The 25,492-nt window shown below is 42.9% G+C and overlaps 1 protein-coding gene across 6 annotated transcripts in view; it reads left to right on the top strand.

Annotated features, from left to right (window-relative positions):
- CPED1 (cadherin like and PC-esterase domain containing 1) overlaps positions 1–25,492 on the top strand; it is a 126,968-nt gene that overhangs the window by 63,380 nt on the left and 38,096 nt on the right. For 5 of the 6 annotated variants that reach the window (XR_013231138.1, XM_077338395.1, XM_077338394.1 and 2 more), the window contains 11 exons: positions 188–356; positions 2,946–3,088; positions 3,451–3,523; positions 3,764–3,931; positions 4,422–4,526; positions 7,363–7,532; positions 8,731–8,787; positions 11,142–11,206; positions 11,765–11,809; positions 12,803–12,989; positions 16,536–16,704. Coding sequence is in view for 5 of the 6 variants with exons in the window: in XM_077338395.1 (XP_077194510.1) it covers positions 188–356; positions 2,946–3,088; positions 3,451–3,523; positions 3,764–3,931; positions 4,422–4,526; positions 7,363–7,532; positions 8,731–8,787; positions 11,142–11,206; positions 11,765–11,809; positions 12,803–12,989; positions 16,536–16,704 (1,351 nt within the window). In the remaining variant the exon portion in view is untranslated. The remainder of the gene's footprint in view (positions 1–187; positions 357–2,945; positions 3,089–3,450; positions 3,524–3,763; positions 3,932–4,421; positions 4,527–7,362; positions 7,533–8,730; positions 8,788–11,141; positions 11,207–11,764; positions 11,810–12,802; positions 12,990–16,535; positions 16,705–25,492) is intronic. The other variant, XM_077338396.1, reaches the window with a different exon arrangement.

Here is a 25,492-nt window from a genome sequence, read left to right as displayed (position 1 = left end):
CCGTATACAGGCCATATACAAATAAGGCCATATACAAATAACAGTCCTTTTATTCTGTAACATGATAACTCTGCATAAGTCATCCTTCTTGTGGCCATCTTTGGAGTTAGTTTATTGTCAAAGTCACTCAAACATTTTGGGCCAGAAGAAGCAACATTTTCCATAATGTTGTGTTATCATTTCCTAGACACCAAACACCTGCTTCGGCTGAACATAAGGAGTTCTTTAAAATTCAAGACCTGTCTGTCATCATCAAAGCTTATGTACTGGTTACATCTTTAACACCTTTGCGAGCATTCCTTCATTCAACAGGGGTTGTCTGGTATCCATCCAAAAAGAAACACTTTTCAGTCAAGGTAAAATGTTTTATTCATCATTCATCAAATATGGGAAAATGTTTGTTCTATTTTCCCTCTTATGTCTACTTCTAAATTAGTCCTTCACTGTTTCTGCGCCACCAAGCAAAATGCAGCTTATTAGCAATGGATGGTGATCAACCATCTCCTCAAAAAAATTCCAAGATTTGGTGCCTGCCTAGTTATACAAGAATACCCCAGGAAGTAATGTCTTTCCCTCAAATGTGACTCATGGCAGGTATTGCCATATTCCGGAATCAGACTTTGCCTGCATGGCTGTGGTGTCCCCAATACCCTCCTCCACATCCTCCAGGTTTGTCCAACCCTTTGTATTTAATGCACCCTGATTCAGACCTACATATTCAAATTAGGCCTGAATTGCAGGAATGAATGGCACATCCTTAAAGCTCAATGAGAAGAATCACACTCTACTGCTTAAAGTTGCCAATGCACTTTGTTCAATGTTAAAAAAAAAATTGTGTTCGCAAAAATTCTAGACTGTTTTGGATTTTAGTGTACACCATCTATGTTCATCTGAATTATGGCTACCTGTATCTTCTTGAATTTTTATGCCACCAAAGATAAGCTATATCTATAATAAATCTAACCATTAAAATAATGTTACCCCAGGAGGTGGAGGAAGGGTCCCAAGTGTGTTGTAGACCAGTGGCCCCCAACCTTTTTATCACCGGGGACTAGTCAATGCTTGACAATTTTACTGAGGCTGAGGGTGGCGGTAGTCTTTTGCCGAGGGATGTCGCTGCCGCCAGCTGAGCCCCTGCTCCACTTGCTTTCCCGCCAGCACCCCTGACTTCCTGCCACCTGCTGGGGAGCGCTGCCGGACCAGGGGTTGGGGACCGCTGCTGTAGACCATAACACGGGGCTTGTGGGACATATTCAATTTATAATTAGTGATGACCAGACTTCCACATTGACTGAGATATAATGAAAAGCTTGCCTCAGTTTCTGCTGAATGGACTTCTGAAGATTCCGTGTGAGTTTGGTGTCTCTAGAACACCAAGAGACTGTTCTACTGCATCACAAACCTCACAAACCTCACAAGTTAGTTTGACAGTTAATGGTTTGCAAACTGAGCACATTATGAGTCACGGGCCAAACTACAAGCTCCCAGTTTGTCCCCATCCCTAGCTGTGACATGATAAACAAATGGTAATATTGGTGTGCTGGATTTTACTTCCCTCACCCTAATCAATCAGGGCAAAGCTGCCATTTCTCTTCTGGAATTGTGGCCTGCAGTTTTATCGCTCACTTCAGGCAGGTATGCCTACTGCATCCTAAAACCCCATGAATCCATCCATAAAGCCTTGTACTTGGGTCACTGCTGTTACCAGGGTCAGCCTCACCATTATCTGAACTGTCAGTTGCTTCAGGCAGTAATTTGGGGTTGTAGATGGAGGCCTTCTATCCCATTTGGATTGCTGTCTCTAGTGATGGTTGGAGATCTCTTGGAATTACAATTGATCTCCAGGTTACAGGGATCCTTTGGAGGAAATTACAGTTTCAGAATTGGAACTCTATGACATTATATCCCACTGAGGTCACCCTCCCCAAATTCCTCTAGGTTCCACCACCAAAATCTTCAGATATTTTCCAGTGCAGAACTGGCAACTTTATTTCCTACTCACTTCACTCATTCCTCTCATCTGCTAGCCAGCTACACCTCTCATTCATTGAATCTGCACAGGAACCAAAACAGTTCCTTGCCCACTGTCCCTCTTTGAAACCAAAACAGTTCCTTGCCCACTGTCCCTCTTTGAAAACAGAGCAGCAAACCTCTTGGACCCTCAAGAGATTCCTTCTTTTCATCTGAATTCAACCATGATCGCTTAAAAAATTACGTATGGTTACCAAAATGATGGTGAGAGACAGGGATCTTGCAAGAGTTCAGACATGCTTCTTGGTCATAGGTGGCTTGGGAAGGCTATGTGTGTTGGATTCTTTATTTCGGCAAGGCCCTTTCTTTTTGTTATAAGATATATCCTGCCCAGAAGATGCTTACTGTCCAGAAGAGGAAGGGAGTGTGTTGGATTATTTATTTCAGCAAGGCCCTCTCCTTGTGTTATAAGATGTATCCTGAACTGATTTGATTAAGCATGCTAGGTAGAAATACTTAAAATAAATGATATACAAAATTTGAGAATATAGCACCCAGACATCACCTGTGTGGTATCACTTCCTGTATGCACCAGAAGTGATGCTTCCACATCACCTGGGCCTTCCTCTCTCTTCTCGTAAGTCCTCCTGCTGGCCAGAGTGGGGAAGGGCAAGGGACCTCCACCAGGGAAGCTGTTATGACATCACTTCCTGTGAATTTTCTGTCATTGAGATGAGACTGCTGCACCATCAGCTAACACAGTACTTTCCTCCATGTAGCTATAGTCCTATATATGTCATTGAGGACAGTTATTTGAAGATGGGAAGAGGATCCAGAGAAACCACAGTCAGCTCTGGTTATGAGAATATGTTCAGCGTTGTTGTTTAAACAGGGAGATGGCGTGCATTCTAAGTCTCTCTTGATGTTAAAGGAATTCAGTATAGTTAACTTACATATTATTCTGTTTTTGGTAGCTGCAGACCTTTTTTGAGACTTTTTTGAAAGCCAGTTCCCCACAGCAAGCCTTTGATGACATGAAAGAGGTAATAGTCAAACTCTTATTGGTAGCTGAAGTTTTCAGTGAGGAATCTGCATCTGGACCAAAAGCCTTCACCCAGTAAGTAGATCAGAATACATGTTTAGAGCTCTTCTGGCTAAGCTTTCAAGGTCCAGAACCCCACTCTGGGTTGGGAAACTCCTGATATCTGGAGCCTGGAGAGGGCAGAGTTTGTGGGGGAGGGAGCTCCAAAGGGATGTAATATCCTTGAATCTGGAAGATCACATATTGGGGGACAATGTGCCATGTTCTCTGGTGTGGGGGGGACTGAACATTGTAGTCTGGAGAACTGATGTAATTCTTGGAGAACGCTACCCCCCCCCCCCAGCCAGTTAGACCTGATGCAGTTTTAAATCTACCTATTTGGTCATTGTCACTCTTAAAACTTTAATCAGTAATTTAGATTTATCATCTTGTTTCAGATGCAGTGTATGCTTTCAGATGCTAACCTTTGACATTGGGTTCAGCCACTCTAGGTATCCTGTTATTCTAGAGGTAAGCAAACAATTTTCTTCCTGGAATAAGAAAGTATAAGTGATGCTTTTTTAAAAAAGGAAGCAACAAGCTATGAATATAATCTAGTCTGATGAGAAGAAACCCCCTTTATACATTTTCCTGATTAGAACAAAATTTCCCTTTTACCATCAACTGCAGAAAAGTCAGTTGGATCCAAACCAGTATGCGTATTTAACTTTCCTATATATACTTTCTCAGTTATATTTATAACTTTGCCAGGTACATGAACATTTTGACTTTGAAGCTGATGATGACAAAGATTATCAGGACCAAATCATTAAAGAAACCCTTCTCGAAGATACTTTCAGAATTCTCCTATCAAATAAATCCTCCTTCTCTACTTTCTTTGAGGCTTTATGGAATGTATACCAATCAGCAGGGATCAAGGTATGTGTGAATATCAGGTGGAGTCCAGTAAGCACTGCTTTTCTTATGCTTCACCCTGAACCTTACTGAATCAGACTGCAAGACTTTATTTCTCTCTTTGTAATGAAACTCTACAGGAAGCGTAAACCTGTGACCTCCCATCATTCATTAACAACCATATCTATTCGAGCCCCTTACACAGGGACTCATGCCTGAAAATATGCAACATTTCTCTCTCTGTCTCAATTCCTCCTCTCCCTTTTGATTATAAGAATCTGTTTGGTATTTCCATTTCCTAAGCATCTGAAGCATGATGGACAAAATCAAAGTCTGGAATAAACATGTGTAGTCTTAAAGCTTGCTGTTTCAAAAATTAAAAGCCTGCCCACATTAACCATAAGAGGAGATTTTTGTTCCTGAAAATCAGGAACATAAACAGGAGTTGGCAAATGGTCAAGAGTCTGGTGATTTGTGGGTGTTCCATTGAGGAGTTCTGCTGTCCTTTTTACAGGACGAGAACCACTTGAAGGAAACTGGTCAGTGTCTCACTTTGGAAGAACTAAATTCATTGAGCAGTTTTGTACAAGAGCTTCAGAATCTAGGACAATTTAAGCTGGTAAGTTTCAGGAGTTATTTTGTTGGGTAATGAGCCCTTTTTTGTTACCTAAATGTCTCCCACATATTTTTAATTTCCATGATTCCCTCTGGTAGGGATAGAGAAGATCAAATAACCAAACAATTTTAACTGGTAAGAGATACAAATCAAAGTCAGTACAATAAACCATGGCTTTAAATGTGACTTTACAGTTTGGCCTGAAAGACCAAAAATAAAATAAAATAATAAAAAAGCATGGCTTATTTCAATTGTAGTTTGTTTGTGGCAATCAGATTCAGTTCACAGAAGATCACTATCTTGGTTTGCCTTGTCAACTTCTGAGTTCATTGCTGTAGCCTGAGATAGCATTTCTTGATGAAATTAGCATTAAGTAAGGATGTTTGTGCTCATAATTCAAACAAACCATTGTTAAGACTATCTTTAAACAGCCCCGTGGCGCGGAGCACCACGGACTGAATAAAGGAGTAAGGTCTGTGTGGGAGGAGTTAGGGCGGGCCCTGTCAGGGATAAAAACTCAGAGGGGCAAATCAGGAGCCGCGAAGCGGCTCCTGATTGGCCCCTCCATCCCGCCCCAAGCAGCCAATGGGGAGCCGCGCAAAGCGCGGCTCCCCATTGGCTGCTTCACCCGCCCAGGGAATCTGCCCGGCTGCTCCAGACAGCCACGGGTGAGGGGTGAGCTGTGCTGCCTTCTCCCGGCTGGCGGAGTGGCATCGCCGCGTCTATGACGCAGAGAAGCCGCTCCTCCGGCCGGGAGAAGGCTCGGGAGAGCCTCGGGTGGGGGGGGGGCGGCCAGCCTTCTCCCGGGTTCCCTTGCCATGATCATGAAGGAGGCGAGCGACTCCAAGGACCAGCAGCTCACGGTGAGAGAAAGTTTTCCCCACCTGTCTGATGCATCCATTGCAACTTGGTGAAGGAAAGAAGGATATGGGAGGAGGGCAGATTCAATAGAGTACAATTCTCCCCCCCCCTCCCGTTGCACTTTCTTATGTTCTTTCTTCCTAATAGAGGGAAACAGACCCAATAAGAATGGGTTGACCTCTTTTAATCAGTGAGCTGTGTTAGGCGGGGTCAGCTGTCATTAATAGAACGGTCACAGAGATGCTTAAGGCCTCGCTGGCCTGTTCTCCTAATCCAAGCAGAACCCAGAGTTTAGTTGTGCTTTTGCATCTGTGTAGCCCATCTGGCAGGTTTGATTAGTAGTAGATGTGCCTAAATCTGAACTACTCCTTTTATGCCCCAGACCAAAGAGGTTTAGCTGCCATAAACATTTTTAGCAGCAAATAATGACCCAGGAATGGAAGATTGGTGGCTGAGTTTGCCTTGCCCCACTAATGTATTTACATAACAGTAATTAGAGCTACTCATTTTCTCATTCATAGCCTGTACTACTGAGCTAACTGTACTAGCCAACCGTTATTAGTCTGTTACATACAACAAAAACGTTTGTTTATGGTGTTTGTATTGCACCTTGGAAGAGAGAGGTGGCTGTTTTCTGAAAGATTTTTTTCCCTACAGCAGACTGCTATCTTCTCAAAATGTAGAAAGCTTTGTGTACATTATGTACATGTAAAATATGTTAATGTATATTTTCTGCTTTCCCAATCTTCATCAGTGGTTGCAAATTACAAACCTTATTCAACGTGTTAAATGTTAACTTTAAGCTGACTTCTATTTCAGCCTGTTCATTCTTATGAGCACTCAGTTTTGGCCTTTGTAACAGGAGGGAACCTGTTTTTTTTTACTCTGGTTACCCCTCCAATGTCCTTTAGGGAGTGTTGGAAAAAGAATCAAACCACAACAGATTCTACGTAAACCAGCAAGAATTGTTATCTTAATAATAATCCATAGGATCTCTATTTTGGGTGTCTACGACGCAGCAAGGCCGCTCTGCCGGCCGGGAGAAGGCTCGAGAGAGCCTCGGGTGGGGGGTGGGCCATGCCGCCTTCTGCCAGAGAGCCACGGGTGGTGAGAAGGCTCCAGAGAGCCACGGGTGGGGGTAGGCCTTCTCCCAGGCCATCTAGCGCCCATTTCATTTGCATGTGAAATGGGCTTTAAATCTAGTTGTTAATAAGCCAACTTCATGCCCTGTCTTCAGATCTTGGTTTGATGGATCATAATTAAACAAAGTTAGTGGTGTGCCCTATATTTGGACAATGAATTATAGTCCATTAAGCTATGGTTTCATGTGATGTCTTAACTAAGCCATAAAGCAATGGTCTTCTACCCTTTCACATCTGGACCGTACCTTCAACCCCCAGGCAGCACACAGGATCCATAGAGTTGAAGGAACATGACAGGAAATCATATGATAGGAAAGGAGAAACTAGATCAGTCAGGGTTAGGACTGTGGAAGCCAGAGGCAGGGAACACAGGCTGAATACCAGGAGGTATATGGCAATAAGCCAGGACCTGAACAGCCAGATCTCATCATATCTCAGAAGCTAAGCAGGGTTGGCCCTGGTTAGTATTTGAATGAGAAACCACCAAAAAGTCTCGGATTTCTATTCAGAGGCAGGCAATGGCAAACCACCAAGGAACATCTCTTGCATTGCAAATCCTTTCTACTACCACATACTGTAATGAGGAGCTAAAAACGAATCCTCTCAACCACAGAGTGAACTCACTTCACCTGACTGTCCTGTTCCTCTTTTCTCTGTGTGTAAAGCCATGCTAGCAGCAGATACTTCTATAAAACCATAAAAAAGAGGCTGCTCTATGGGAAGTGGGGTTCAATGATCCACCAAAGAGCTTAATGACATGTCCCATAAAGATACCAATGCTTATCTTTTTATCCTTTAGGTTTGATTGGGTCCACATTAATTGTCTTTCATTTCAGCTTTTCCCTTCAGCTGTTCCCAAGATCCACTTTTTGCTGCATGACCTTTATCGCATGGTGAATCCAAGGAAGAAGCTTGGCTCAGTTCTGACTGTACATTGGCTTTTCTCAAATTTACTTGAACAGTTACAAATCATTAAGAGAGGAAAACACACTCACTCTCCAGGATGGTAAGAGGATTATTTGATTATATTTATATGTTTAGAGCCTCAACAGCTATAGGCTTGATTCTATGAACAGAGGTCTGTGACTATATTTTTGCCCCAATATCATATCCTAAGACTACAATCAAGTTTCCATCATAAATCCAATTCTGGCTCATAATAATCCACAAGATACATAATGCTTGATATTGTATATGGCTCAATCTGCAATAATTTGCATGGCATGCTTAAGTGGAATTCCTCTACGATTTCAACAGATCAGTAATGTTGGCTGCCTGGAAGTAAAAGAAAACTAACCATACAGAAAAGAGGAAAGAGAAAGAATGCAGCACTAATTTTCCAAATCTAGTCACCTAGGCTGGCACAAGATACCTGCAGTTATCTACATTGGTCCACAAACTCCCAAATCAGTAGGCAGGACTAGTTTATCCATGTTGCAGATGTAGCACATGCAACAGGCCTCATACTTCCAGGGCCCCCATGTGGTGCCTTTTCCTCCTGGAACAGAGCTGTAGCCTCTCTCCTCCCCTCTTTAAGGACCCTTGAAATGACCCCACTTTCCTTGATGGGGCCCTCCAACACCAGTCTGGCTGCTCCTGCCACAAATGTGCTCTGTTAGGGCCCTGCAAATCCTTAAACTGGCTCTGGTGCTATGGGTCCCATGAATACTTGAACCACTCCTGTCTGTAGGTCTTATTTGCAGTTTAGAAAGTCTTTACCTTCGACTAGTCAGCTTTATTTAAAGGAACGAAGAAGTCTACTTGTAATCTTTAAAATGTTTCAAAGGATTTTAAAATTTCTTTACTTCATTTATACCTCTTCTTTCTCTCCAATGGGGTCCTGTGTAGATTTAGGGTAGTCCGATTCATAAGCCTTGCTTATTTGTTCTCTTTATTTCTTGCATTGTATTTATTTTGACTTCTAGTATTTAGTGTGTGTGTATACTAATGCATGTCTGCTATGATCATAAAAGGCAAACATTCTTAATAACTCCTGTGGATAGTTTGCATATCAGTCAATAAGGTTATCAGAGAAAGCAGAGCTATCTATAATTCAGAGACTCTGATAACTGAAAATTAGATCAATATTTCTTTGCACGTAGACATCTCCCCCATCTATATTAATATAGCATCATGCTTCCACCACTATCAAATATTTTCATATGTCCAGTAACTATTAAGAATTCTTTATCATTTTTCCACAGGCAAAGCAAGAACTCCAAACATGTATCTAGGATGAAAACCAGATGGTCAAGTCTTAGGTGAGAATCTATGGTAGACAGATAGCAAATTCTAGAAACTTGTAGTACCATGGCACAAGTAGAGAAGGGGATTCACCCTTTCCCTATGCACCACTTTCCCAACCTGAAACATCACTTGGAATGCTATTTGATCAAACCCATGACTTTCCTTGTCCCAGGTTTTGAAGGGCCCTGAGAAGAGAGCGCTAAGACCCCCCCTCCTAGACTCATCATCAGCCCTCTTCCTTATACCTCCTTATACCTACTTTCTTGCCCCTACAGCCCTGCTTCTGCATCCTTCTCCCGCTTGTTCACAAGCCTTCCTACTGTCCATGCTCACAATCTGTGTGCCCTTTCCTTTATGGCACTAAATGGTATGTGTGGCTGACAGTGCCTCTGCTGTGGCTGCACCACACACAGACTCTTTCCTGGTGGTGCTGGGCAGCCCAGGCAGCAGGGAGCACAGGAGTTGGAGTATTTCGATGCAGAAAATACAGCCACACATGCAAAACATGCAGCAACAATCAGAGAAACAGAAATATTTGGCACGTAACACCAAAACAAGTATTTTGTTGATCCTAGGACGTTTTCTAGCTTTCTAGTTTCTCAGAATGAGCTTCTTATACTGTAGAAAAATTATATCATTACAAGTCTATTGACTTCAGTTGACATAGAAAGGTATCCTCTGCTTAGAATTGCATTGTTAGCTAATAAGAAACTCTCATTTAGCCATGATTACTTTCTCATGTTAATGCCTTGTGTGTAACAAAACCCCCAGGGTTAGCATACATAAATCCAAAATAGCATAAACTGTTTAAATCATTCAGGATTCATTCACTCAATCAATACCCCATGCCTGATACTGTCAAAACAGAATGACCTTATAATTAATATTAATGTGGCCTTGACCATAGTAGATCACTTATTTATTAGTCACATCTCTGCAATAGAAACATAATGGAGTCCGTTTGGGGATTGGATTACATCTGATATATTGGGTCAAAATGGATTAATTATAACCTACTGTTTTGAGGTTATATACGTGGTGCAGAATCATTTAAAAGGCATACCAGACAAAGGGTTCAATATAAGATTATTACTCAGGCTCACTTTGGTATATCAGATGGCTTCAAAAATCAAAGTTTGAAATGGTAGAGAATTAATTTTTTTGAAAACTAATAAAATATGTCCTGTTCTTGAAGTGAAAACTGCCTTGAACACTCCAGCAAATATTTAATAATGTATGCTGTAAACTGCCACACACACTAAATAAAGATACAATTAAAGCTATTTTAATGACATATTGCTTTAGGGTTATTATTGAGAATGCTTGTGCCTCAGCTTTCTTTTTTGTCAATGCAGTAGAATCATAGAATCATAGAGTTGGAAGGGACATCATGGGTCATCTAGTCCAGTGGTCTCCAACCTTTTTATCACCAGGGATTTGTCAACACTTGACAATTTTACTGAGGCCTGGGGGGTGGGTAGTCTTTTGCCGAGGGATTTCGCCACTGCCGCCTGAGCCTCTGCTCCGCTTGTTTTCCTGCTGGCACCCATGACTTCCCGCCGCCCCCTGGGGGGGCGCTGCTAGCAGCAGCTTTGCAGTTCCACACCGAGGGGGAGCCCCAGCCATGGAGGCCGCCAGAGAGCACCAAAGGTGAGCCGGCGGCAGAGTGGCAGGGCAATCCCTAAGGCAGCAGCCGGGGAGGAGGACAAGGAGGAGCCGCGGCCCGATACAGACTGATTTACGGACCGGTACTGGTCACCGGACCGGGGTGTCTGGACCACTGATCTAGTCCAACCCCCTGCACTATGCAGGACACTCACAACCTTATTGCTCATCCACTGTAACCTGCCACCCGCTTAAGCCTTCACAGAATCAGCCTCTCTGTCAGATGGCTATCCAGCCTCTGTTTAAAAATTTCCAAATATGGAGAACCCACCACCTCCCAAGGAAGCCTGTTCCACTGAGAAACTGCTCTGTCAGAACTTCTTCCTGATCTTTAGATGGAATTTCTTTTGAATTAATTTCATCCTATTGGTTCTGGTCCGTCCCTCCGGGGCAAGAGAGAACAACTCTTCTCCATCCTCTATATGGTAGCCTTTAAAATTTTTAAACAGAGGATGGTTAGCCATCTGACAGAGAGGGTGGTTCTGTGAAGACTTAAGGGGGTGGCAGGTTACAGTGGATAAACAATAGGGTTGTGAGTGTCCTGCATACTGCAGGGGGTTGGACTAGATGACCTATGAGGTCCCTTCCAACTCTATTATTCTATGATTTATGAAATACTTGAAGATGGTTATCAAATCCCCTCTCAGTCATCTCCTCTCCAGGCTAAACAGACCAGTAATATCCCTTTGCCTTTTCATTCTAGGAGTTTTTATTCAGGAAATGATAACATTAAAGGAGTTTCGTCTGCACTCACAGCAAAAACTGAAGGTAGCCTATGTTTTTCTCTATATGTTTGTTGGGGGGGGATCTTATGTTATAGATTGCTTAGTATTCAAATACTAAACAAAATTTTCAAAATATATTGTTCTCCCATGACTGTAAATCTGCACAGCATGAAACATCAGTTTACCGGAGTTAACTAAAGGTGTTGTGGCCCAGAAAAGCCTTGTTGCTGCCTTCATATAACCAGTGGTTGACAGAGTAGAAGTTGGCTTAATATTGGGTACTGTGTTAGCTTAAGCTTAGAGCTGGCTGGCGGGGGTGGGGGTGGGGGTCAGCCCCAAAGAATCTAGAGCACAGTGGAAAATGTATTCTTGAGTGAGAAGTCTAGGGTAGATTATATACAGGATTCTTGGCTGATTGCATGAGGACTGGCTCAAAACATCTTGGTCTGTGTGATAACTACTATGGGGCTTTCCTTAATAGCAACTGGATCAAAATATATAGACTATCTAATGCCTTTTTTATTTCATATGCCTTTCTTACAAGTATGTTTTTGCAGTGTATATAACAGACCATCCAAAACTGTACTCATTTATCCACTAGGTTTTCATTTTTCAAGTCAGGCTAAGGACACACAATGCAGCCATGGTAAGTCCAACCTGTACTGCCAGAAGTTAATGTTCTAGGCAATAGGTGGCGCTACTTCTACAGAATTACACTGGTATTTCTATAGCCTTCTTTGGAAAATACATTTGCTTTGACCAGTTACTTAATTGTTCTTAAAGAACTACCGTGCAGGTTATGGGATTATTTTGGAAGGAGAAATAGTATACAGAGATAAAAGATGACATATCATAAATGAACCCCAGCATCTCTTACCATGGGAATCACTAACTGGATGCCTCGCATGCACCCACCCCTCAGTCCTCTCCTTACAGGTGCATAAACTGTGGATACTGCCATCACGATCCACATTGTCATCTTCATTATCATAACTACTGAGAACATTTCAGTTAAACAATGGAGAAAGCATTTCCTTAACATCCGGGAGTAGTTCAAGAACTTTTTTCAGAGGAGGATTGGCTATTGAATCTACTGGGAAAGTTCCTGGTGGATTGCTGGTGGCCATGAAAAAGCCAATCCAGGCTCCAGCAATTCCATCATCTTCCATCCTGCAGTTCCATCCTGCACTCGGCTCTGGACCTTCACAGGCACCAGTGATGGGTCAGCTCACTAGTTGCCTCCTCTCATACCATCAAGAGTAGAAATGGGTGAACCAGTGACTGTTGTCAGGACGGCCAATGTGGCCCCTGAGTGCTGGTGGTTCACAGCACCCCAGGGAGCATTCAGCTTGGCCTGTTCTTGGCTCATCTAAACTTTCTAGTCTATCCCAAGTCTTGTTTGTCCTGTAAAACCTATGCCAATCAAATTTACACGTGGCATTGGGAGGAAAAAATCACTAAGTAGCCCAGCACTTGTAGTATGGCTGATTTAAAACCCTGATTGATCACAGTCTGTATACAAATACTAGGGTTTTTGATAGAAGAGACAACAAGTAGAATATTGTAAAGAATGAGCCTAGGCAGCACTTGATAATGTCTAGAGATTTGTGTGTTATTTCTCTTTCTTTTCTTTTCACAGATAAAGATACCCTACCTTATATCAGGCAGATCTTCACCGATCCCCATTTAGAACTCAATCCAAACTTTGACCCAACAATCAAAGAATACTACACTGAAGTGCCATTTGATGTAGTAACAGTAAAGATTAGAGCAGAACCAGTGAATTGTCAGGGTGAAGTTCATTTGGATGAGAAGAAAGGACCCAGGTATTTGGGGTGGCCTTGGTACAAAAATGACTGAAGATTGTTTCACCTGGGAATGTCCATGCACAGCACATGATAGTTTCCCATTTGGGACATCATGGAGAAAAGCAGATTGCTGCATGTGAGCATTGTGCCATGTGTCCTTTTAAGGAGCTCCATCATGCCCTCATTCTTAAGCAGAGGTGTTCCTGTTATCAAAGGAAGAAATCAATTGTCCAGACATGGATGGCCCTGGCTGGCCTGATCTTGTCAGATTTCAGTGGCTCTGCAGGGGCAACCCTGTTTGCTACTTGGATGGGAGAACATCAGAGGAAGCCTAACTACAAAGAGGCAGGCACACCACCTCTCTTTGGCCGTGAAAACACCACAGAGTCACTATAGGTCTGCTGCATCTTAAGGATACTTTCCACTACCATCATGACAAATCTGTATGCTCTGCTCCTAAGTTTTCTGAACCAAAATATGTAAACAGAGAGACCATTGTAGAAACACAATCCATAGTTCCTTGAGCCATCTGTTATGTAAAAGAGTTATTTTCCTAGTAGTTCTGCCAGGTAATGCTGTTATTAAACTCTAAATTCAGCCATTCTTCATGGTACAAAGAGGAGAGCTTTTCTATAACCCACATATTCATACAGTCAGAGGTAGGTTAAATCGTGGGTGCTGTTCTTGGCACCCTGACTAATATTTAATCTTTGTATAACGCCTTTGTTGAAAAAATATAATAGATTTTGCCAAGAAGCTGGCTGTCACACCTAAAATGGCTGCTATATGTATTAAAATAGCAACCTATTGTTTGTTTTGTGGGAGGCATTACAAGCTTATTGTGTTCATTTGTGTTCAATGACCAGTTTAATGCTAAAAGTGTGAAGCTGTATTAAGAAGAAAAAGAAGAGTTGTTTTTTATACCTTGATTTTCACTACCTGAAGGAGTCTCAAAGCAGCTTAAAAACACTTGCCCTTCCTTTCCCCACAATAGACACCTTGTGAGATAAGTGGGGCTGAGAGAGCTCTGACAGGACTGCTCTGTAAGAACAGCCTATCAGGCCTGTGACTAGCTCAAGGTCAGCCAGATGGCTGCATGGGGAGGAGTGGGGAATCAAATCTGGCTTGCCAGATTAGAATCTGCTCTCTTAACCACTACACCAAGTTGGCTCTCTGTATATGATCCCTGGCCCAGAAGAAGTTCGCCTGGCCTCAACCCAGGCCAGGGCCTTTTCGGTCCTGGCCCTGACCTGGTGGAATGAGTTCTTGGGTGAGGTGAGGGCCCTGATGGAACTGGTACAGTTCTGTAGGGCCTGTAAAAAGGAGCTCTTCCACTGGGTCTTTGGTTGAGGCCAGAGCAATTAAGTTCAGGGACCCCTCCTCAGGCTGGGCTAGTCCAATTGGCTATGCAAATCCATCAGACAGGTCGCCATCCCTTCCCCATGGCAGGGAGCTGGCTGCCAGACTGGGATAGGGGGAAGGTTATTATTCACCGCCAGTCTTATGGTTTTGGTATGCTGGATTTTTAATGTGGGTTTTATTGGGAACTTTATCTGATCATTGTTACCCACCAGAAACCATTCTTGGAGTGATGGGCTAGAAGTCTAATAAATAGCAGCAACAATAACAACAATAATAACACAAGAGTAACTACGAGACATATTGATTTTATAATTATATCCAACAAGTATAGATTCTCACAGATCTCATGCACTCATGCACTGTCTTCTTCATCTTCATCTCACTACATGAGGTACACAAGAAAAAAATAACACTTTCTTAGCTACAGAATCAATACAAAGTTTGTAGAGAATTTGCATCATCATGGGATCATTTAAACCCTTTAGTCTTGGATGTGCAGTTCACTACAGTTGAGGTCAAATGGACTCCCCAATACCTTTAGTAAAACTCTCAAATTAAAAGCATCCATGCACACAATGAAGGGGGTTTGCACCCTGGAACCATGAATTTTTTCACTGTAAGACAATACATGAAATATGGTTGTGATTCCAAAAGTCTGACACTTTTGATCCAGGGAGAGCCACCTGTCTCCCTTAATTGTTGTCTTCTGCCAGTGGGTGAAGCCTTTTTTGTTCTGCTTGACATACTCCAAAAGCCGTTTTCTTCCCCCCTCCGTTTTCTTCCCCCCCCCCCCTTCTGGCAAAGGCTCCTGCGGGCCCGGGGACTCGCAGAACCAACCAGGATTGTCGCTGGGCCCGCAGAAGCTGTTTGTGTCCCCCCCTCTGACAAAGGATTCTGCGGGCCCGGGGACGGCGCTGGTCAGCTCGCAGAACCGACCAGCATTGTTGCTGGGCCCGTAGAAGCTGTTTTTGTCCCTCCCCTCCGGCAAAGGCTTTTGCGGGCCCGGGGACGGCGGTGGTTGGCTCACAGAGGCAACCAGCACCGTCCCCGGGCTCGCAGAAGCTCTTTTCTTCCCCCCCTCCATTTTCTTCCCCCCCCTCCAGCAAAGGCTTCTGTGGGCCTGGGGACAGTGCTGGTCGGCTCCCAGAGCCCGCAGATGCCGTTTTCCACCCCCCTCCAGCAAAGGCTTCTGCGGGCCCGGGGACGGCGCTGGTCAGCCAAACAGCCAATCAGGAGCCGTGCTGTAAGCGGCTGCTGATTGGCGGTTTTGAGCTGGACTGACAAGCAGAGCCAACCACTTGTCTGCGAGCCAACCAGCACCGTCCTCGGGCCCGCAGAAGCCGCTTTCCTCCCCCCTCTGATAAAGGCTTCTGCGGGCCTGGGGACGGTACTGGTCGGCTCCCAGAGCTGACCAGCACCGTCCCCGGGCCCGCAGAATTGCTTTTGCTTCCCCCCCATGGCAAAAAACTTCTGCAAAAAGCTTCTGCAAAAAGGCTGCAGAAGCTTTTTTCTTCCACCAGTCAGGTGAAAGGACGGGGAGCCGCAGGCCTACCTTCCCTCTCGGCGGCCAGCAGAGCAATGGGGAAGGTTTGCCCTCGTGGGGGATGGGGCGGGTCGGGAGGCGCTTCACCCCTCCTGATTGGTCTTTGCCGGGCCAAACAGCCAATCAGGAGCCATGCTGCAAGCGGCTGCTGATTGGCGGTTTTGAGCTGGACTGACAAGCGGACGCCCGATTGGGCCCTCTGCTTGTCAGTCCAGGGGAAGGGGGCAATGGGCATCCTTCCTCATCCCAGACAGGACCCACCCTCAGGGCCCTTTCTGTATTATTTAATCCACTCTGCAGGAGCGGTTAAAGATTATAAATATATTTATAATTTATTGATATTTCTTTAATGTCCAACTGTTTTAATGTTTGATATTTATTGCCTTGGAGACCGTATTTGAGAGAGAAGATGACTACATTTTTAAAAATTTAAATGCATAAAAATATGGAGCAGCACAGGTTAGGAAGAAAAGACTTACAAAGTTTTTAATACTCCTTATGGAGTATCTGTACCAAATATGTATGAGTATGCCTACTATATTTTAGGTTTAACTAAAAACATGTTTCTGAAAATATGAGTTGGGCTAACCCTAAATGTCTGAGAGATATCAAAATTGCCGTTCTTTACTTTTGTTGTTATTGTCTCATTTCTCTAATAGTGACGCAAATTACCCTCTTGGACTAGGAATAAACAGAGTCAATATTCTGATAACAGGAGTGTCTCATTCACTGCATGAGGTTGTGAACATCTATAAAATCATCATTTATCGGGAAGACCGTCCAAGTTTGCCACTGTTTGATGACTTCATGATGTGTGGTTTTGTTCAGGTACTTTTGGTTTTTTTTAAAATAATATTTTCTGTCTATGCCACTACTACATTTTTAAAAAGTTTGTTATTTTTTACCAGTCTCTTCTGCTGCGTTTTTCCTTTTTCCAGTCCCTGCTCCCCTTATTTTGATATCCTTCTTCAGGACATGAGTACAAACTTCACACCATCCATATTCATATAGCTAACTGCAGGTGGCTGAGTTAACCCTCACTACAAAAACTCTCTGCAGGGACCAATCTAGCTTTCTAGAATGTTTGAATTGTATAAGAGGCTTTTAGAATACAGTTTACTGTCAAAGCAAATTGTTTCACTAACATTCTAATTTAGGAAAATGTTTAAGACAAGTGGTAAAAAGTAAGAACTTGTCAATACACTGGGAACTTTCAGCTAGAACAAGCAACATCTTCACGGGAAATCCCTGGAAATCTTGGGCAGAGTCTGCACTTACTTTGTTTATTCCATTGTCAATCCTGTTGAATTCAGATAGAATTGAACTCGGGTCTCCCTCTCCCCCCCCCATTGAAACAGGAAAGTGTTCTGCACGTGGTTAGGGTAGTTCAGAAGGGGGGGGGGAACCAAGCCTCTTTCTTTCTTTTCTTGAAGGGAGGGGGGAGGAGAGCCAAACAGGGAACCTCTTTCTTTTCTTGGAGGGGGGGGGAGAGAGAGGATTGAAGAAGGCAGAGGAGTGAGAAAAAATCCAAGACTGACAGAAGTTGAGAGAAATTAGGGGCTTCTCCTTTAAGGCAAGCTTGTCACATGGCCACCTTTGGCCAATCAGGGCATCTCTACCATGGAGGTTCAAAACAGCCTGTTTTCTCTAATCCGAATCTTGAAATATTGAGCATTAAAAGCACTCTAAGATATCGCACAATAAAAGTAGGTTCACTCTGGATCAGTTTTTGCTGCAGAAGTAAAATTTAAATCAGCCAAAATCAAAACGGAAATCACATTCTGTGTAGACGGCAGGGACTCAATCGACCTGGGGTTGGAATAAAAGCTCCATGCAGTTTACACCTTGGATCGGTGCCTGGGGACAATGGAGTTTGGGGAGGGACAGGAGCTCAGCAGGAATAGTATGTCAATCAAGGACTTCTGTTTCTCCTAAACTTTATTGTATACTATGGAATCTGCCCTGCAAATATGCCATTTCCTTCAGGAGAACTTATCTCTGTTGTCTGATGCTGAGTTATAAATCCAGGAGATCTCCTGTCCCCACTTTGAGTTTGATAACCCTGTGTCCAAAATATTGTTTTTATTTGTTCATTCCATTTCCATCAATCTTCATGGGAACTGAAGGTGATCTGCATGGTTTGTACCTTTTAAACAACCCTTAGAGGCAGGTTAGACTGACTGGATCATGACTGTCTAAGTGCAATTCACAGTCTCCTCTATTCTTTCCATGTAATCATCTATCACATCTTCATCCTTCAAACAAAATGGCTTGGTTTTACAGAACAGCTTAAATGTTTCCACACTAGCTTTGTGCTTCTTCAAAAACTGTTTTGTGTGCATGTAGCTTTGAAAGTCTTTACAAGTAGCTTCCAGCATGACACAGGGGTGAAAATTCCACCATGCAATCCAAAGCTTTGGGATTCAGCCAGATTTCGTATTAATTGTAATGAAGGCACACTACTCCAGAGATCAATATTCCATGTAAAGGGGGAAAAAGCTTTGCAAAAAGGTTTTGACTTTTGCTTTGGACCAGAGTTTATAGCTGGTAACTACCTGGTCACAAAATAAAATTTTGTATACTGTAGTAACAATATTTGAGGTATTAGAGTACATTACTTGTGTCAGCTGAGTTTGCCTGTGCCAGAGATCAGAGGCTTCCCTGCTTATTCTCTTTGGTAACCAGACACCTGTTCAAGGAGCAAAGGATAAAGCAAAGCAATAGGCCCTCCTCTAGACACTTGACTAGGCTCAACTGGACGCATGCATCGGAAGGAAAAGGTCAAAGACAGTGGCTTGGTCTTTCTCACAGTGGGGCTTCAAGTTGAAAGTCTAATCCAGAGCCTTTTTTCTTTCATGTCTAATCCCGTTAGGATATTCAAGTTTCACTGCAAGCTGATACCCCGATGAAGGTTACAATACAAAGAAAGAGCCAAGGATGTTGTTTCCAGTCTGCCAACAATTCTTATGCATTTGAGTAATCCTGGATTAAGTTCAAGGCTTTTCAGTAAAGGAGTGTGTAACTCTAAAGCCTTGCAGCCCTTCTGAGTCCCAAATTATTGTTGTTTTCTCTCTCTTTCTCTTTTTATGGTGCCCATAATATCCTCATTAAAACCAAATTAGTCAAGGGATAAACTCTTGAGCCCTGATGGCATGTTAAGAGGCTTGGGTTTCCATTATACTATTTTGCTGTACTGCATTTCCTGTAAATTAAGAGGTTGTAAGCTTTATATTTATTCTGTTTGAGACTGAAAGGGATACATTTAAAAGGTGCCTTCCTGAGTCAGGATGGCAAGGAAGTACAATTGCAATGACAAACTTAGAACCAATATCTCTAGCATTCCAAATAATTCTGTAAAAGCTGAATACAGGACAAACAAAATGTGGTAACATATGGGAAGGATCCATGTTAACTATCATATTGTTTTCCTCTTCACATATTCAAAAATGAGAATATGTCATTTGTTCTCAGTGCATAAAGAATGGTTCCTTTTTTGAGAAGCTGAGATTAACTATATTCTTCGGTAATGTAAAAATAAAAACTAAGATGCATTATAATTTGAAAGGCAGCATAAATTAATGTAACGGTAAAATGCTGATCCCTTTCATGAGAACCTTATTCTTTTCCCCACCCCTCTAAATTGGTTTGTCATTTTCCTCCTACTACTCCTCCCTTGGATGACAGGGCAAAAGAATTACATAGGGACTTGGAACCCTGCTATGTGCAAGCACTGCTGCTCATCCTTTTTTTGCACCTTGGAGTCAGCTTGGCAAGGAAAAGGCATGATTAGTTCACCCCACCATCAGGCAAGACATCAGATCAGACACTTTGAAGTAGATTGTAAGCCTGCAGTTTTGTAGATGTATATTTCTTTTTTCTATGCTCTTCTTACAGTTCTTCACCTTAATTTTGCTCTCTTCTTTTCATAGTCTGCCTCCATTCCTCTCTCCCTACTTCTAATCCTACCCCCTTTCAGTGTAGGTCTCAAACCTACACTGTAACTGTTATTACGATAGCAGCTAACCGTTGTTACAACTATGAACAGAAGAGGGAAGTTCCGGGTGATTTGTCAGTGAAATAATAGGATGATCAAACATAGAGCTTGGATGATGAAATATAGAGCTGAGTGTGATCTAATCTCAAACTCCAGACAATCCCATTCAGGAGCCTCATATATAAATATATAAATATATATTAAATAGCATGAGTGAGAGAATTGGTCCTGTGCTCTTGTTCCTGAGAGCATACTATAACGAAAACTTGTACCACAGGATTCCTGTATCATATGAGTTGCCTATACTTCATTGATTCAAGATTCTTTGAAGCCACGGTTGAGCAGCGACTGCCTTGTGTGAGTAGGTGTGTCAGTGCTGGACTCACGTTTTATTTTGGAGACATCTATAATCTTCATGTTCAACTTGTGTGTTGTCTGAAATGCATCTGGTTGCTGAAACCAGTCTTCTAAATTAGATGGATCTGTGTTATGATCCATTAGGGCTCTCCACTGTTGTTGTAATAATGTGGTATTCAAAAAGAGAATAAGGCAGTGGAATTGTACCATTTCCTGAAGAAGTTAAATCCCTCTGCTGGGATGGAATCTCATTCTGTTATGGCATTCATAAATTCAAGACAATACTGAAACAAAGTGGGCCTTTCTAAAATGGTTCTTCTCTATCACATAAATGTGTTTTCATATGTGTATATATAGGATTTATAGATGGACATATGACTTTATTAAAGATTAGATATTAAGCCCGCTGTAGCCAAAATACAGCAGCGCTAGCGGGTTGGATGGGTGGATGGATGGGCAGAAGGAAGGAGGAAAGGGAGAAAGAAAGACAGAGAGAAAGACAGAAATAAAGGGAGGAAGAGAGAAAGAGCCAAAAGAAGAGGGAGAGAAACAGGGAGGGAGTAAGGAAGGGAGGAAGGAAGGAAGGAAGGAAGGAAGGAAGGAAGGAAGGAAGGAAGGAAGGAAGGAAGGAAGGGAGTCAGGTAGGTGGCATGAAAGGGGATGGGGCAGGGGTGAGAGGAAGAGGGGGGTAAGGTGCCGTGAGGGGAGTGGACAGTAGTGATGGGTGGGGAAGGTGGGGAAGGGTATGGGTGGGTGGGTGAAGGCTGGTAAGCGCGGTGGAGGTGAGCGAGGATGGTGGGGGCGGCAGTCAGCGCGGCCTTCTACCGGGCCCAGGGGCAGCATTGCAGCGTCCAGGACATGGCAAGGCTGCCGCAAGTCCGGCAGAAGGCTCCAGGCAGTGGCAGCGGGTGGCGTGGCCTCCTGCTGGGCCTAGGGCAGTCTCAGCGCATCCAGGATGTGGCGAGACCATTTCTGGGCCTGGCAGAAGGCTCCAGGCAGCAGTGACAGGTGGCCTTTTTCTGGGCCCAGGGCAGTCTTGGCGCATACAGGATGTGGCAAGACTGCTTCTGGGCCCAGCAGAAGGCTCCATGTGGCAGAGGAGTAAGGGACCCGGGGTGGGAAAGGAGAAGGGATGCCGCGTCGAAGACTTCATGGCTCCTGATTGGACCCTCCGAATTATTATCCCGGACAGAGCCCACCCCATCTCTTCTCCTTTAACCCTTACTCCTTTATTACTACCACTCCGCAGGAGCAGTTTAAAGATACTTCAATCTGTTATAGGTTATATTCAATTTATTATGGAATAGATGTACAGAACTGTATGGAATATAGTTCTTCTGATTCTGACCAGATAATTCAGTCTGTTATAGGCCAAACAGCCAGAATGATACAGTATCTTGCCTCCAGACAGAGAGCATCTTGGTTCACAGAACAGTATAAATTGTTTGTGTGTGTGTATGTGTAGAAGGATAGGGAGAGATAAGAAACAAGCAAATTGAAATATCCCAGGACATATTTCCCTTTCAGCATTCATTCACTGAAATGTTTATAAAAAGAGACAACTTGATTTGCAAGGTAGATTTATTCATGGAGCACTGTCATTTTTGCTGTGTTATATTACAGTATACTTCAGACTACATATTTGAGAATTGTTTTAATTGCTCATAAATCAATGAAATAGCACCGCCATAGTCTTCTATATAATAACCAGAAATCTGAGGATTCTTTAAATCTGTACCAGTGCACTTTAGTTAATTTTAAATTCTTTTAAAGCTCCTTTTTGTGTAGCTTTTAGCCTTTCCTCATTCATTCTTATTGTAGGGCGAGATGCATATAATGAGCTATGATCTCATTCTTCATTATCCTACCATGCTGGGATACTTGGTTGTATTCAGTACCTTTCATCCTATAACTGTCCTTTCCCCATGAAAATGTCCTAATGCTTCTTTTTGTGCTTGTAGTAATAGAGCTTTAGTGACACCCTAAGAAAATCAAATCAAACTAATTTTAAAAATGTAATCTTTGACCTAATTGATGATGTAATTACCCTATGATATTCTATGTAAACCACCCAGAGCCATATGGAAGAGCAGTATAAAAATCTAAATAAATAAATAAATAAACAAATAAATAAATAAACAAACCGTTGCCCATATGCAAAACATGCCTTAGGCTTCCATGTTGCTTTTTAAACGTCCTTGGTTTGGGATAAGTAGCTATCTTTAACACGGAAAGTTAGCATGGGTATTTCTACATGTTTTACATGCATTTGTATTTAATTATATCCCTCTTTTCTCCCCAGCTGGAACTCAAAATAGAACAGTGGTCTGCAATCTTTTTAAGGCTGCAGACCGCTTGCAATGGGGAAGGTGATCGCCCGGCCGCACATGCTGCACATGCGTGACCTTGAATGTGCAATGGCGCAAATGTGCATGCGCAGCCCTGCTTCCCTCTCCCCCCCCCCCCCACAAAAAGAAGCTTGCCGGGCCGCAAGCTAATCGGCCGCTTTTGCGACCGATTTGCTTGAGGCCTGGGAAGCTTCTTACTGTGGGGGGGGGGGAGAGGGAGCCACAGCCCAGTGCCAGGGCCTTCACAGCCCGGCACTGGGCCACGGCCCGGTGGTTGGGGATCACCGGCTTAGAATATCACTTTCCCTTCCTCTGTTATTCGTACAAAACCACCCTGTGAAGTAGTCCATAATGAGAGCCTGTGTTAGCCCAAGGTCGACCAGCACGCTTCCATGGCAGAAGGAGGGCTTCAAACCTAAGATTCCCAGGATCTTAATCCAACACTCCATCCACTATGCCATGCCAGATCTTGTGCACTATGCTTTCTGTTCTTGAACAACAGAGCATTATACAAAGTATAAAACTAACCCCACAATAAAATTAGTATAGTACTGGATGAAAATTGCAAGATGAAAACAAATCAAGTTATCATAATAAATGAGAAAGGGTTGGGAAATGGTAGAGAGGGAAGTAATGATCTGGACGTCATGATGGGGAGCTTATTCTAGTATTAACAATATCATAAAAAGAGCAAAATGATTTGTTTCAGATATAAGTAAATGAAAGTCCAAGAGAAGATGAGGGGGAAAGCTCCACTGTGCAGATTTCATTGCTTCTATCTGCATTCCAAGTTATTACTAATTTGGGAGGCATCATGTCAACACATTGCTAAAGTATAAGAGAACTAGTAACAAAATCTGTGATTAGAGATTTGGACTATTGGTATTCAATATCACTCGGGTTTCTTAGTTTTACTTAACATTTTAAGAAGTGATTGCGAAGAAACAAACAGGATAGTTTGTGTGTCTTAACTCCACTCATCCCACCCTTTTTGGCTCTGTCTTTTTCTCGCGAAATAAAAGCCGCATCTATTAATTACAATATGCAGTCACTGAAACCTTTTGAGTCTGTCCCAAGCGATAGCTCTTGGATTCAATAGACAATGTGGAGTAGCCACTGCACTTTCTGCTTGATGATATGCACAATAAACATGAAAGAGGATCCCTCAGTAGGCAAGTTCCTAAGTGTTAACAGATCCTGAAAACTGGCAACAACTGCTTTTGCTGAGTATAGTCCTCTTTGAGCCAGGAGTGGATAATTTCTCAGTGATGGGAAGGGAACGCTCAGCGTTTGAGCTGTGGTCGCCTTTTGCCTTTTGCTTTTCATGTCGTTTGGGCTTCCTGACTGAATTTCAGGAGAGAAGAGAGTGAATGCAGCTGCCTTTGCTAATCAGTCACTTGTGGCTCTGCCCCTCTGGGAGGCAGGCGAAGGCAGAAGCACACTGAGACACACATTCCACGCTGATTAACAGTGAAAGCTGGTAAAGTTACTCTGTAAGCCTGTCTGGTCCATCAGGCCGAGAAATGTAATTTAGATGATTATCTGGGTGCCCATTAAACCTTGTGACCCACCGCTAGTCTGTTTGAAGTCTGCCTGCTTAAACTTGCTAATAGGAACAATAGCAGGATTAGCAGAGAGGTCATGAAATAAGAGAGCAGTAAAAAGGATGACAAAGGGTGGAAGGGAACTTCCTACATGGATGTGTCTAGAATACTAAAAAGGGGAGGGGGAGGGAGAAATCCCAATCCTACTAATGCTGGGTTGTCAACCAATTACATGAGAAATGAATCCAATCAAGCAGGAGATCTAACTTCTTTCAGCCTCTATGATTCTGCTTCCCAAACAACACTGGGGTGGGAGAACCCTAATCACACTTCCTTGGGAGCAAGTTCCACCTAAATCAATGCAACCTGCTTCCAGCCAAATGTATTCAGGGCAGAGACATTGGGTTTCCCATTGCAAATGAGAGGATTCCCTCACCCCACCCAACATAACTACATTCCAAATGACTTTTAACAAACTGTCAAAAGCCCCACTGTGCTCCAAAGCAGCAGGGAGTGATTTTCACAGAAGATGGAACACACAGACAGGGAATGCGACCTGCATGCAAGTCACAAGATCCTCAGTATGACTTTAGTCAGCAAAGGCATATTTTTAAATGGCATATAAAAATGGACTCAAGTGCATCACAAGCAAAAAATCATTTAATGACCTCAATAAAATATCACTTCCTTGGTCATTGCATTGGTGACTTTTATAATTGTAAAAGGGAAACCAAATCTGTTGTAAAATGCTCAGCTGTGCAAATCAGGCAGAAGATACTGTTCCATGGTGCTTTCCAAAGAAGAATAAATAATAATACAAGGATGTGCAAGAAGACCAGCCACTGGTAGGGGAAGAACCTTTTAAAGAAGCTGAAAAGTTGCTTAACAATAAGCAACTTTCTAACACTTCATGCAAGAAATGATTTAGTATTCCCCTCTAGTCTGCTTCCTACAAATTGAAATTAGGATTTAGGTTGAAGCCGCTTTAGTCAGCAGGGAGAAATTTTGCTTTAAATCAATTAACCAGCACATTTTTCTTTTGGGGAGCTAAATTTTATTCTTGTTCCAATGACACTGAATTTTATCCTGCTAGAAGCAGGCATTTGCCATATGGAAAAGCTTTCCCTCGTGTGGGCTGTGGGTCTTCCTAGAGAAATCAATCAGTTTCCACAGGAGAGAAAGCGAGAAGAGTGCAGCACTGAAAATCTGCAACAATTGCCTTGGTGACTTATTGGGCTAGTTACATCTCAATCCTTGTGAGTTTTTTTTTCTTTGAAATATAGCTGCTTTTCTGTCAGGCTATGGGAATCTTATCTTACATAGAATATTACGCTTGTTCATTACAGCCTCACTTTCAGCATCCCATTTGATTG

The sequence above is a fragment of the Paroedura picta genome, chromosome 5 (genome assembly GCF_049243985.1).
Source record: "Paroedura picta isolate Pp20150507F chromosome 5, Ppicta_v3.0, whole genome shotgun sequence".
NCBI lineage: Eukaryota > Metazoa > Chordata > Lepidosauria > Squamata > Gekkonidae > Paroedura > Paroedura picta.
Note: the sequence above shows the minus strand (reverse complement) of the source record. Positions and strands in the feature narration are given on the sequence as shown.